Here is a 14501-nt window from a genome sequence, read left to right as displayed (position 1 = left end):
AACGCAGATTTTCTAAGATTGTTATTCATGTTGGCACTAACAATGTCCGGTTTCACCAGTCGGAGATTACTAAAGATAATGTTAAAGAGCTGTGTGAACTTGCAAAAACGATGTCAGACAATGTAATATGCTCTGGTTCCCTCCCTGCTCGTCGTAGTGACGAGGTTTATTGTAGATTAGTATTGCTGAATGGCTGAATGTCTGAGTGGTGTCCGCAGAATATCACAGGATTTATAGACAATTGGACGAGTTTTGGGGGTAGATCCAAAGTAATTGGGTCATAGACTTAATAGTGATAGTGTTTGACTAACTGGGGCCCAGGTCAGGAAGCAGACAAACTGGCTAATCCGAAAATCTGCTAGCTGCCTTGAGACATCACACAGGTCACATAAACTACAACACATAGAAACTGTATCACCTAGATATCATTTAGAGACCGTGTCTGTTCCCCAAACTACCAAACACAACACTCTCACTAAGTCATTTAGAAAAATTTGATTGATACAAACTTATAAAAAAATAAAATAAAAAAATAACGATTAACATAATATAAAGGTAGGGCTATTAAAAATTAGATAGCTTTCATCCAAAGCACTAATTGTAAAAGAAATTATTACAGATCATAGTTTAGATTCGCTCTGTTTGACTGAAACCTGGCTTAAACCAGATGAATATATTAGTTTAAATGAGTCTACTCCCCAAGGTTATTGTTATAAACATGAGCCTCGCCTGAAAGGTTGAGGAGGAGGTGTTGATACAATTTACAGTGATGTTTTTGGTGTTACTCAGAGGTCAAGATATAAGTTCAATTCTTTTGAACTGATAATGCCTAATGTGACATCGTCAGATATAAATAAAAAAATCTCTGTTGTCTTTTGTTCTTGCTACACTATATAGACCACCAGGGCCATATTCTGATTTCCTTAGGGAATTTGCTCATTTTACTCAAAATTTTGCCTTCTACTCAATTCTGACAAAACTTGGAACAAAAACTGCTAAAAATAAGATGCTAAAATATAATTTGACTCTCAATGGATGTATTGTTATGTTGTCTTCTAAAGCAAAGAACTTAGGCGTTACATTTGATAGCAATTTGTCCTTTGAAAACCACATTTCCAATGTATGTAGAACAGCATTCTTCCATCTCAGAAACATTGCTAAGGTACAACACATGCTCTCTGTTTCCAAAAAACCAATTCATGCGTTTATGATCTCATGACTTGATTATTGTTATGCATTAATGGGAGGATGTCCTGCAGGTTCCATAAATAAACTTCAGTTAGTTGAAAATGTAGCAGCTAGAGTGCTGACTAGAACAAAGAAATATGATCATATCAGCCCAATCTTTTTGCAGTGTCTCTACATTGGATACCTGTCAAATTTCGTAACTACTTACAAAGCCTTGAATGGTCCAGCTCCACAGTACTTATGTGACCTTCTATCACACTATATTCCATCGCATTCACTAAGATCGTAAAATTCTGGCCTTTTAATAATACCTAGAATATCAACATCCACAAAAGGAATCCTTTTCCTATTTGGCTATTATGGAATAGTCTTCCGAAGAACTCAGGACTCCGACACACTCTCTCAGTTTGAGTCAAGACTAAAGACTCATCTTTTCAGCCAGGCATACACCTAATTAATCTATCAACTCATAGTTATGCTGCATTAGTTAGGTCTGTTGCAACCGTAAACACATCTCATATTCTATAATCCTGTTTTAAAGTGAAGGGCTAATATTATTCTTATTTATAAGAACCATATATTATTATTACATTTATGTTTATACATTTGTTACGACTCAAAAACATTACTATATTATATATTTTTCTGTTGAAGCATAATTTTCTGTAAAGCTGCTTTGAAATTGTGTGTTGTGAAAAGCGCTATACAAATAAAAATGACTTGACAAATGTATTAACCAATAATATCATAGCTTAACTTTTAAGTATCCAAATCTGGATGAATATAGTAGTCTGTCCTATATTATTTCCAGCAGAAAATTCTGTGAAACTTTGTCACACTGCGCAACTTAAATGTGTTGCAAATGTTATTTCATGTCATTACTTAAATTGAGCCTATTTACTTTAATACATTTTCTGTGAAAGACCCATATTATAATTATTTTCCCCTCATTGAATATCCTATTTCACTAGGAAATAAGTCACATTACGGCAGCCAAATGGGTTTGGAATGTCGTTTTACGTAACATTAACTACAGTGGATTTAAGAAAATTATAACCATTTATGTTTACATTTTAGATGTTTTCATTTAGCAGATGCTTTTATCCAAAGCGACTTACAAATAACACTTATACAAGCAGAATACTGTATGTCTATCAAAATATATCTAAGAGCTTAAATTCACATCAGTTAAATAAACCTCTCTAATATCAATTAACACAACAACACATCAAAATAAATCAAAACTCTCTTCGCATTTCCTTAACAGGCTCACTTTTTTTCCCCTGCTGAGTCATTCTGGGCAGAACCAGCGTAAAAAAGAAAACAAGCAGCCAAGACCACAGCTGCCTCAAGCACTGTCTTAACAACAAGCAATTTCAAAGATCACTATGTCAGGCCGATTACTCTGTCAGATAAGAGTCTGTGGAAGAGAATACTTCTATAATTGCTTTATCTTGCGAAACATTTGGTTATGTAATGCTATGCAGTAATCAAAATATTTGACCTACTAACCTGAAAAATATGACTCCATATTTAATATATAAGGCTGTTGATTGTAAGGAGAGGATTGGAAAGAGGAATTATGATTGATTGGGGTTGTTTACATTACTGCTGAATCACTGGGAAGTCCCTTAATTCAACACTAGGAAGCTCTGTCAACAGAAACTTAAAACCTAGTATTTCACTTTCAGCACAACATGCCATGACCTGCCATCATCCAGGGCCGTTTCTGACCATTTTGGGGCCACAAAAAAACAAATCCAGCATTGAAATTCTTGATAATTACATATGACATGAGAAACATGCAAATGAGTGATTTAATTAATTCACAGAAATGAGATTAAGAATTCAAAATGCCAACAATTCAAACAACATTAGCCTAACTATCAGTACAATTCCACAGGTTAACATGATACAGTACAACAATGTCACAGGTATGTGACAAGACGCATACCTAGAATGCATTTTTGGGCACCCAAACCTAGTGTGTACCTAAATCAGAGGTGCCCAAATTAGGGTCCGCGATAACCTTTGATTTGGCCCGCCATGCCATAGATAACAAGAGGAAAACATCAAAGAAAAAATATGGCATTGATGCAGCTCTTTGTGTAAAAATAAGAATTATATATATATATATTTTTTTTTTTATATCCCATTTCCTCCCAATTTGGAATGCCCAATTCCCACTACTTTAGTAGGTCCTTGTGGTGGCGCGGTTACTCACCTCAATCCGGGTGGCGGAAAACAAGTCTCAGTTGCCTCCGCTTCTGAGACAGTCAATCCGCGCATCTTATCACGTGGCTCGTTGTGCATGACACTGCGGAGACTCCGTATGTGGAGGCTCATGCTACTCTCCGCGATCCACGCACAACTTACCACGCGCCCCATTGAGAGCGAGAACCACTACCCCATGTGACTCTACCCTCCCTAGCAACCAGGTCAATTTTGGTTGCTTAGGAGACCTGGCTGGAGTCACTCAGCACGCCCTGGATTCGAACTCGCGACTCCAGGGGTGGTAGTCAGTGTCAATACTCGTTGAGCTACCCAGGCCCCCGCAGCTCTTTGTTTTAATTAATCTTTTTGTTTTAAAATGTTTTAGTTTTATTTTTGCATTACAAAAACTATAGCTTATTTTGAAAAGTAGAGAGTATAAGTGATTTAATTTTTTTTAATGTATATGCGTACTTCAATGACCTTTAAATAACGTGCTGTCTGAAAGTTCGCTCCATTGGCTATCCCAGGTGCCACACCAAAATCTTCACTATGATTGGCCAGCTCCAAAGTCGGAGGAGGGTATTAAATACCGGCAGACAGAACATAGTTGGTTTAAAATGGAGCAGGAACTGAAGCAGTGTAAAGAAAGGACAGGTAATTAGGTGGATTGGAGGAACAGTGTGTACAGTCATCCGAAATGAAATATGGCTTGAATGCGCACTATACGTTGTGCAGCATTTCATATCCGTGGGAACGCGACCACTGAAGTGCACCTGTGAAGCAGGCTTGATAAATTCAGGTGAGGGATAATTTCAATATAAACAATGGTTCCAGTCAATCCAAACACTGCACAACATTACGACAAGCACTATAAGTGAACAGACCAGTACTCTCAAAAATCCCCTTTCTGCCCTGCCAGCTAGATAGAAATGGTAATGCAGTAAACTAATTCTTAACATCTTCTTATTCTGACTAAAACCAATTCTGGGGTGTGTATAACATCTGTGTGCATCATACTGTAATTCATTTGTCAAACGTGAGGATATCTTGTTTACTTGCAACTATCTGCCTAAAAACAGATAGCTGCAAGTTTTTTAATAACAATAAGACACAATGCCATATTTCAGCATGTTCTTAATCATAATTTGCAGAAATGTGCTTCGTAGCTTTTATTTCCTTTCATAATGTAATGCATTCAGCCTTAATCCATCGCCTCTTAAGAAAAGAAGCAAAAGTACAATTCAAGTTTTTCATATCACAAAAGGAAAACAGTTTTAATGTCAAATAAAAGTAGGCTAAATGCATTAACTACACAAAAACATTTGACAGCATTATTTAATTAAATAATCCTATCACACTTGGCAGTCCCAATAAATGGTAATTCTGAGTGAAATCCAGGACAATGTGTAGCCTAGGTCTATGATAAGAAATATCTTTAATATCTTCTTTGACACAAAACAAAACAATCTCCTACTTGATAGTATTACGTCATGCCATTATATTTTCATCTCTCCAAAACTGCACAGAACTACCGTGTGTTCAATGGGAGGAGATGTGCTGTTCTTAAAGAGACAGTAACCATGTTTTAAAAGATGCTTACATTTAGTCATTTAGCTGACATTTTATCCAAAGTGACTCACAAATGAGAGAGACACAACATATATAAAAATTATATTGAAATCAATTATGTGCATTGTGCAAGTATAGGACACTTGATGATTTTAGAGTTCTGTGTGTTTTGCAGTATGAATATTTAATTTAAAAATAATACAGTTTGATATATGCAACGTTTACTTTTGGCCCACTGCCCTCAATCAAGTTTGATTTTTGGCCCTTCACAGGAAAATGTTTGGGCACCTCTGACCTAAATAGACTGCATTTTCAAGCATTAATGTCTCAAACCTAGTGTGCTACCTACGTGCACTGATCAGCCACAACATTAAAACCATCTGCCTAATATTGTGTAGGTCCCCCTCGTGCCGCCAAAACAGCAGCAACCTGCATCTCAGAATAGCATTCTGAGATTATATTCTTCTCACCACAATTGTACAGAGTGGTTATCTGAGTTACCGTAGACTTTGTCAGTTTGAACCAGTCTGGCCATTCTCTGTTGACCTCTCTCATCAACAAGACATTTCCGTCCACAAAACTGTCCCTCACTGGATGTTTTTTGTTTTTGGCACCATTTGGAGTAAATTCTAGAGACTGTTGTGTGTGAAAATCCCAGGAGATCAGCAGTTACAGAAATACTCAAACCAGCCCGTCTGGCACCAACAATCATCCATGCAATGAACTGGTTCGAACTGACAAAGTCTACGGTAACTCAGATAACCGCTCTGTAGAATGCTATTCTGAGATGTGGGTTGGCGCTGTTTTGGCAGCACGAGGGGGACCTACACAATATTAGCAGGTGGTTTTAATGTTATGGCTGATCAATGTATAAAGCATTTTTGGGCATCAGTGCCCCAAACCTAGTGTGCTACCTGCCAGACTGTATTTTATTTTTATTTTTTTTGCCTCAGTGCCCCAAACCTTGTGTGCTATCTACTTACCTAGACTGGATTTTTGGGCATTAATGCATCAAACCAAGTCTGCTACCTACCTAGACTGCATTTTTGGGCATTAGTGCCCCAAACCTTGTGTGCTACCAACCTAAACTGTATTTTTCTTGCATTAGTGCCCCAAACCTAGTGTGCCACCCACCTAGAATGCTTTTTTGGGCATCAGTGCCCAAAACATAGTGTGCTACCTACCTAGACAGCATTTTTGGGCATCAATGACCAAAATCTAGTGCGGTATCTGCATACAGTAGACCACATTTTTGAGCATTAATTTAATCTGGTTTTACAGTGCAACAAACAAACATGATGTGATCAAAAACTTCATGACATGATTATTTTAGAGTACGCAGGAAGCACATCAATTTGTGGTTCTCATAAACATATTTGGCAAGTGGCCATTCTAAATGTGTAGGTGAGAGTACAGATACAAAGAGGAAGTGCATTTACATATGGATAATTCAGTGGTGACATATTTTGTTTGTGAGTTTCCAAACTCACCTTGTTGTAATGGGCTGACTCTTCAGCTCGTAGAAAGTGTCAGAATCGGTGGAGAAAATGCCGTCCACCTCAATATCTGCAACAATCCCAGACTCAGGCAGCAGGGGCTGAACACTGAGAAGGGAAGAACATGAATACGTGTTAACATGTTAATGCAGAGACCAGCTCCAACGGACTGTTATGGAAACAGGAAGGTGCTAAGTGTAAAATCCCGGTAATGATACATCGGAATGAATAAAGAAAGGCCGTCAGTTAATAAACACAGTTCCTCATTCCCAAAACTGTTAAATTTCATAGATCACAGGCTCTGATGACAAAGAAACAATGCACATATACATTCCTCACAAAAATTAGCAAAATGCTTCAGTGTTATCATCATACACTAAATATGCATGGCTTGATTTTAATTTAATAAACATATGCAAAAAACAACAACAACAACAACAACAATATTAAGCATTATTTTTCATAGCTCTGGCACTGATACACAGACCTATGCATGATACTTTCTAACTAAATACTGGCTGCTCAACCTAGTAAGCTGCCTAGTGCCTATCTAGACAGCATTTTTGGCCATCAATGCCCAAATAAGAAAGCAAGAGCATCAATGCCCAAAACCTAGTAAGCTACCTACCTATAAAACATTTTTGGACATCAATGGGCAAAACAGAGCAAGAGCATCGATACCCAAAACCTAGTAAGCTACCTACCTAGACAGCATTTTTGGGCATCAATATGCAAAACAAAGTGTGATGCCTACATAAACAGTATATTTGAGCATCGAATCCCAAAACCTAGTGTGCTGCCTATCCAGAAAGCATTCTGGGTATCAATGTCCAAAACCTAGTGAGGGGTCTAAACCTAAACCTAGCGAGTTCAGCTGCCTATCTAGACAGCATTTTAGGCATCAATGTCCAAAACCTAGTGAGGGGTCTACCTAAAGATTATTTTTGGGGCATCAATGCTCAAATCCTAGTGAGCTGCCTACCTAGACAGCATTTTGGGGCATTGGTTACCATAAAATGCTGTCTAGATAGGCAGGTCACTAGGGTTTGAAACACAGCCGCTGTCATCTTGCCAAGATACCAGACTTTACTATTACAGAAAAATGTGTCAAAAACATGACAAGAGTCAACAAGACTATCATCTCTTAGAAAAAAGTATGACATTATATACACTAAGAGTTCCAAACACATTTTAAGACCAAGCACATAAATCACATACCTACTGTTTAGGTTAATGGGAATAATCCAAGCGATGTAATCATCCGTTCTGGTAAATCCGGTTTGTTAACCTCATCAAGTCATTGTCTGTATCTGAATCCTGGACTGATACGACACTGTTACGCTGATTTAGATGGTCTAACGGCAATATTTACGCACAGAGCATAGCCGTTTATCTTGTGTTGTGGTTATACACCGTGGCCAAGATTAGCCACTCAAAACACACGAAACTCCTCCGCCGTCCTGAGATGTTACGAATCCTACTACGACGAAGGCTACACTCATGTATATTAAACAGATCACGCCGACGTTGCTTTGTAACCTTCCGAAGAACGTCCAGTCAAGGAACCTGATTAATATTCATGAGCCAAGCCTTCACCTTTTAGAAGGATTCGCTGACTAGCGCCCACTCGCCCACGCCTTCCTTTCAGCCAATCGGTCAGGCTTTCTGGCCGAACGTAATTAATATGCATGAACCAAGCCTTCACAGTAGTAGGGTATATATATTTGATAAACGTGAGCGTGTGAGGCAGCGCAACTTTCGATTAATCATTCATTCGCAATAAAATACACGTATATATTAGACACTTTCAAATCGTCTAAGCTAAGAACGGCCCCCAAAAATACACCGTTACTAAAAATAAAGAGATGGAAAATAACAATATTAATAGTGACCGCCAGAGAGAGCCAATAAAAGCCCAAAACCAGTCTGTGCTTTAGTACAGCTATAAATGTGTTTAAAGTCATTTTTTAACAATTGTATATTATTGTTAGCTATGGCTATCTAAACAAAGAGAAAGAGAAGCTTATTTAACTTTTACTTCATCTACTGTGTTTATTGTTCTGCTGTCAGCACTAATATACAGTATGACCTGCTCTTTCATTTTGATTCAGTTTGACCATAAAACATAGTTTGAGTTGTATGCACTAAAGTAAAAAGAAAAGTTTTAACATTTAAAATGCAATATTTATTGGTAATATAGGCAGCGGGTTGGACTTCAACATAGTAGTTACTATAACATTAGAAAGCTGAGACTTTGCCTTTTAGTGCATAAAACTCAAAATGTGTTTCTGGGTCAAAGTCCCTCAAAATAATGGAGAAGGTCACATATTTCCTTTAAGCACTATGTAAATATACTGTATTTAATTGTGTATTGTGTGTATAAATGTGTTTGTTCCATGTCTGTGCAGTACTGAACACAATTGCTACCAATTAGATTTTGAGCTTTGAACTTAAAACATATTATGCAACAAGGGTTATGTAAAACATTAAAATATCAACTTTTATGGTAAATGGGCTATTGAAAGAAATAGCAGTGGTCATGTCTTTCTCTGCTGATAGCAAATTAAAAACACATTCTTTTTGGGTTCAAAAGGAGCAAAATAGTTCATACTCAGCAAGCATTCAGTCAATGCAATCATTCAGTCAATGTAAGCAAGAACTTCAGAGGAAGTAGAGCAAAAACAGGGATAAGAAAAAAGTGAAAGGGAAAAATCTGTGTGGGTAGATTTGCTGAGTCATATCCCGTGAAATCAGAGGCTCAGGACTTAAAATGAAAAACAAAAGGCTGCCGGTTAAATGGCTCTTGTGGGTCAAAGAGACAGACATTCCATTGGAATTTTCTGGGAGGGCGGATTGAAATCTGTTTAAATAGATTTGGGATTTGATTTAAGGACCGAGAATGGTTCTTTTGGTAAATCTTAAATATACATTTGAATTTTCAAGCATAAAACCATTTTCATAAAGAAAAAAACAATGTTTTCCTAAAAAAAAAAAAAATGGATGTTACAGTAAAACTCTGCTATGTGAAAATAGAAGTAGCATCACTTTTGTAAGTTTTTTAACCTCATTGGTCCCCAGTGTCAACAATTAGCACATGTGCTTTGCCTAGATCAGATCCAAACATTTAAGACATCAGAATGAGAAATAAGCTCTTAATAACTGACCTAATGAAACCCACCCAAGACCTCAGAAAACAAAGTTTATCTGCTGAAGCATTGACTTACGCACCGATGAATCTGTAGAACTAGGCCATTCACAGACATACAAGCTGGGTTTCCAATAAAAATATTTCACATTTTTAATGCACATTTCTGAATATTCGACTAAAGAAAATGAGAATCATTGCGCGTTTACATCCACTACGTTATGCGCATTATCTTGAGGGAGCCCGCCTTGTCATGATGGAGCCCATTGCTTCGGAGAGAGTTATCTGGGGTGTTGGACATCGTTTTTATTAAATACGGTATCTGGCCAGGATACGCCGAAGAATGAGTGTAATATCTCATATAATGGCTGCTATGATCATACGCCAGCTCCTCCGTATATACATACAAGCGCCAGCGGTCAAAACAACTAGATGTGAGTTTAAACTTCCGAATGTCAAGGGCTAGGTTGGAAGAATTGCGTACCAAGGTCGGACCTTTAGTTGGGCCAGTCACATCAAGCTATTGCACATCCATACCAATTGACGAGCATAATGCTATCATGCCTTACATGCACAAATGTTCAAAACACGTCATCAATATGCGAATAAACTGTTTCCATCACTTAATATGCATTTTAACTAATGCGAAACTCTAGAAAATCCACCTCCTCCTAGCGCATCAAATTTCTATGCAAATTGTGAGAGTTTATTCGCATATCAAGCGTTTCCATTCAGGATTTCTTATGCACATTTTCAAAATGTGCAACAAAATAGTTGGATGGAAACCCAGCTATAAAATAGCTGTACTGTCTATGCATCCATCAGCAAAACAAAACAGAATCATGAAAAGAACCAAACAATATCTTCTAACTAGGGATGCACCAATGTATCGGCTGCCATATATTTATCGGACAATTATTGAGCAAATTAAACCATCGGCATATAGATATAAGCATGAAAAAACAATGGTTTATTTATAATTAATTAGTAACACACTTTGTAAAAACTCTGTGAATTCAAATCCACAAACTATAAATAATAATAGCCACAATATGTAGAAGGGTTGGCATTTGATTCTCACGTTAATGAGGAAAAAACACCATAAATGGACGTGACAGTTGTGAAAGCGGCACTTACCTATAGGCTAAATTATTAGGGAAACCATCCAAAACACTGAAACCAGCAGACTTTGACATCTGAGATATTCATTAATGCTGCATGATTGATTGTATTAAGATTGAATTTGCAATATGGCTTTGTGCGATTATTAAACCTTAACCCTCCTATTGCGTTTGGGCCATTTTTGACACAGGACAGGTTAGAGTTTTTAGTACAGGAACCATAAAAATACTATCAAAATACACATAATAATTTTTTATAAAATTGTTCAAGAGATATACCCATTTCAAAAAATATTTTTTTTTTTACATCTTTTGGTTTGCAGGTCAATTTTGACCCGAGCATCAATTGTGGCTTTACACATAATATTATGTAGATTGTTTTGTATATCTTTGAATTCGATTTTTACTTATAAACACCATTTAAATTTGCCCTGTTCCCATACTCTCTCACACTTTTTTTTGTCTCTCACTGGGACTGCATCTTGTTTACAACCATGCACATACACACACAGTCACACACAGACACACACACATTCATGTACAAAACAGACATGACAGATGTACCAAACAGAACAAATCAACTAAATCAAAGGTACTATTGCCTAAGGGGGGTGTGAAGAGAGCAAAAGCTCATGCACACATAAGTCTAAATAGAGCTTGAAAGAGAAAATCATCCACATTTTTACTCTGCAGCCATCTGATGCCAAACAAGCTTGCAGCATACTCACACATCAACATTTGGCTGTTCATGCAAGTAAATAAAACAGAGTTTGCTTAAAAACATAGTGCAGAAGTATTAATGTTGTATACTTGAGTTGTACAGTTATTTTGATGATGTTTAGTTAGAAAAGAATAAGTTCATTTCATAACTTTTGACCACCAAGTTATATTGAGCATGAGTAATAGGAAATTCATTTAAATTGCTAGTAATTCTCACATTAGATGTTAATATAAATTGTATATTATGTTATATTTAGATTAAAATTCACAGAAATGTTGATAAAAAATATATTTTCACATGTATCACACTGGTTTTGCTGTTGTTAATGTATATTTTGAAGTGCCAAAGAATTAATATTAATTTTAATTAATAACTTAATATTTGTCAGTAAACATGCCAAAATATCAATCTTTTGACATGTATGAATAGCTAAGAACCTGTTCATTACTTACTATAGTTTTAGATGAAAACCATCAGATTTAAAAGCTTGAATTCCACCGGGTCAAAATTGACCCGCGAATCAAAAAGTCATATGCAGATTCTGAATGCAATATGAGGGTTAAAAGGCTGCTTTTAAACTGCAAAAACAGAAGTGCAAAAATGCTTTAGTTGTTTTAATGTTTTAGTTTAAATGTTACAAAATAAGCCTTTTTTACATCAATCATCATGTTATCATATTTAGTAATTTTTTGTATATATTTTTTAATCTTTTTATCTTGTATGTATCTTTCACCGTGGCTCTCTTTAAAATTTTGGCCTGTGTTCAACAGATCCAGTGTTCAATGAAAATGATTAATTGTTAGAACAGTAATTTTTTACTAAGCATTCTCAGTAAAACAGTGATCTGATATACTGTATATCTGATATATATCACTGTTAGGTAAGTAGCAAAATATTGGTATCATCCTTTAGTTTTTTATTAAAATCGGTAGCATTATTGACTAAAACGTTTCATATCAGTGCATTCCTACATCTAACCAAATCTAAAGAGGTTCTAGTTGTGTGATCTGAAACTATATACTAACTAGGGATAAACCGATATATCGGCCAGGCCAATTAATCGGCCGATATTTGGCCATTTTGCGATTATCGGCCGATAACAGTGTTCGCTTGGCCGATTAACAGAAATGTTAATTTCCCTCGTGTCAGTTCCAAAATCTACCAATAGATTTGTCAATGGATAGTCAACACTTTCTGTTTTCAAGGTGTTTTCTTTTGAAGTTTAAGCAAATGTAAGTAAATACTGCATAAAATAAGTGCTTGTTTCACATAAGAAATTTTCTGTAAATCTGATTTGCTGTTGTTAAATTGTATAATGTTTAACGGCATTTATATCGGTATCGGCCATTGAAAAACCCATATCGGTCGGTCGGTCGACCACTAACAATCAGTAATAAGCATTGCAATGAATGCAAGATTCTGATGAAACAACAACTACTCCAAAGCAGCCAGGTCCAGCATATTGTTTGTCAAGCTTCTACAAAGTTAAGTATATCTTTTAAGAGCGGTCAATATATGCATGCCAACCTCAGTAAGCACACAGTCCCTATCTGTAACTCTCAATCCTGTACCATAACACAATAGCCTTAAGAAGTTTGACAAACAAACTAATCATTCATGTGCATGAATTAGTCTACTTCAGTCTCTAATCAGTTAACTGCCTGCAGGAGCACAAGAATGTAAATATCAAAAGTTTAGGTAACTGTTAGGACTACTTGATCAACTATTTGGTTGTTTAATTGATCTAGTCTAGAGTTTGTGCAATGTTGTGATGTCTCGTGCTCAGACCTGATGAGATTGACAGATTCGGCTGAGTCCAGTATGACGTAGACGGTCTGAGGATGCTCGTGCGGCGCTTGACTGGTGCTCTTGTGAGTAGAGGCCACTTCCGGTCTTCCCTTCTCAGGTATGACGGCAGGCAGGGTGGACATTTCTCCAGAGGTAAAATGTAATTTAAAACAACAAAACGAAAGAGTAAAAACAACTATGGTATGACAGGTTCGCTGTGGCTGCAATATCGACCAGGTGAATGAGCTGGCGAAATGAATATTCAGAAGAAAATAGTTAAAATATACGAACGTCGCACTTAACGATACCACAGCAAACTAGCGAGATGTTTACAGTACGACTGGTCTACTCATTTCCTTAAACTGCCGAGTCTATGCTTTGTTTTTCTGTCTAGACTAGTTTAGCTCTCTGGCTCTTTACTCCGCACACTGAGGCGAGTGCAACCTAACGGGAAACTTCAACATGACGCACCGTGATCAGCCGAGTATAGACGGACAGACGAGCGCACCAATAGCTGTGCGCTAGGGGCGGGACTTCAGTGCCATCAGCCAATAGGCGTCCAAGAGGAGTACTTGTTTACTTCAGACGGTAGGTCAGCCTTTGATATAACAAAGTATTTCATCATTCTTTAGAATGTATTTCATAGAACATGTATTGCCCTCTGTGATGTTTAATAGACGTTAGTATCAATACTTGAGCATGTAATATTTACATAGCCTATATTAAATATGGGAAGAAAAACATCATAGTATATGGTTATAGTATGTTAAATAACATGTAAATGGAAATGTTTTCTTCTTTTTTATCAACATCAGATTTTAGGCTTAAATTTATATCAGTATATAACAGAATGTGAAAAACCTTTTGCCTTTTCTAGTTAATTTTAAATGGTCCTGCAGTGTTACAAATTAATTTTTAACAGTAAAAATATTCCATGTAGTCTTTCAATTAATACAAAAGTCATAAGTATTATAAAAATGCTGCTGAAAATAGATTTGTGAAGCACTTTGAGAAGCAACCTTTAACCTCTTCAACTCGTCTGCATGTTTTTACACTCAAATTTAAAAGCTCACCATTTACACATAATGTGGACTAATTGCCCATTTAAAAAAAGTTTGCAAGATCTCGGCCTCTGAGTGGACTAGAAGCTCAATCAAGGTGTCATTAGAAAGCAAAGATCCTAAATGTATAACATTTGATCAATCACATATATTTTTGATGATTTGTTTAGCATGCTTTTCCTGCTGGACCGCATATTT

At 36.6% G+C, this 14501-nt stretch overlaps 1 protein-coding gene across 12 annotated transcripts in view; it reads right to left on the bottom strand.

Moving 5' to 3' along the window:
• LOC127415031 (transcription factor E3-like) overlaps nucleotides 1–13674 on the bottom strand; it is a 50094-nt gene extending 36420 nt beyond the window's left edge. For 8 of the 12 annotated variants that reach the window (XR_007892896.1, XR_007892897.1, XR_007892892.1 and 5 more), the window contains exons 1-2: nucleotides 13243–13673; nucleotides 6462–6575 (exon numbers count right to left, since the gene is read on the bottom strand). Coding sequence is in view for 3 of the 12 variants with exons in the window: in XM_051653498.1 (XP_051509458.1) it covers nucleotides 6462–6575; nucleotides 13243–13385 (257 nt within the window). In the remaining 9 variants the exon portion in view is untranslated. Of the gene's footprint in view, nucleotides 1–6155; nucleotides 6202–6461; nucleotides 6576–7685; nucleotides 8228–13242 lie in introns of those variants that run through there. The other 4 variants (XM_051653499.1, XM_051653498.1, XM_051653497.1 and 1 more) reach the window with 4 other exon arrangements.
• Between the last annotated feature and the right edge of the window lie 827 nt (nucleotides 13675–14501).

The sequence above is a fragment of the Myxocyprinus asiaticus genome, chromosome 24, assembly GCF_019703515.2.
Source record: "Myxocyprinus asiaticus isolate MX2 ecotype Aquarium Trade chromosome 24, UBuf_Myxa_2, whole genome shotgun sequence".
NCBI lineage: Eukaryota > Metazoa > Chordata > Actinopteri > Cypriniformes > Catostomidae > Myxocyprinus > Myxocyprinus asiaticus.
This window is presented reverse-complemented; position numbering and strand designations above follow the sequence as displayed.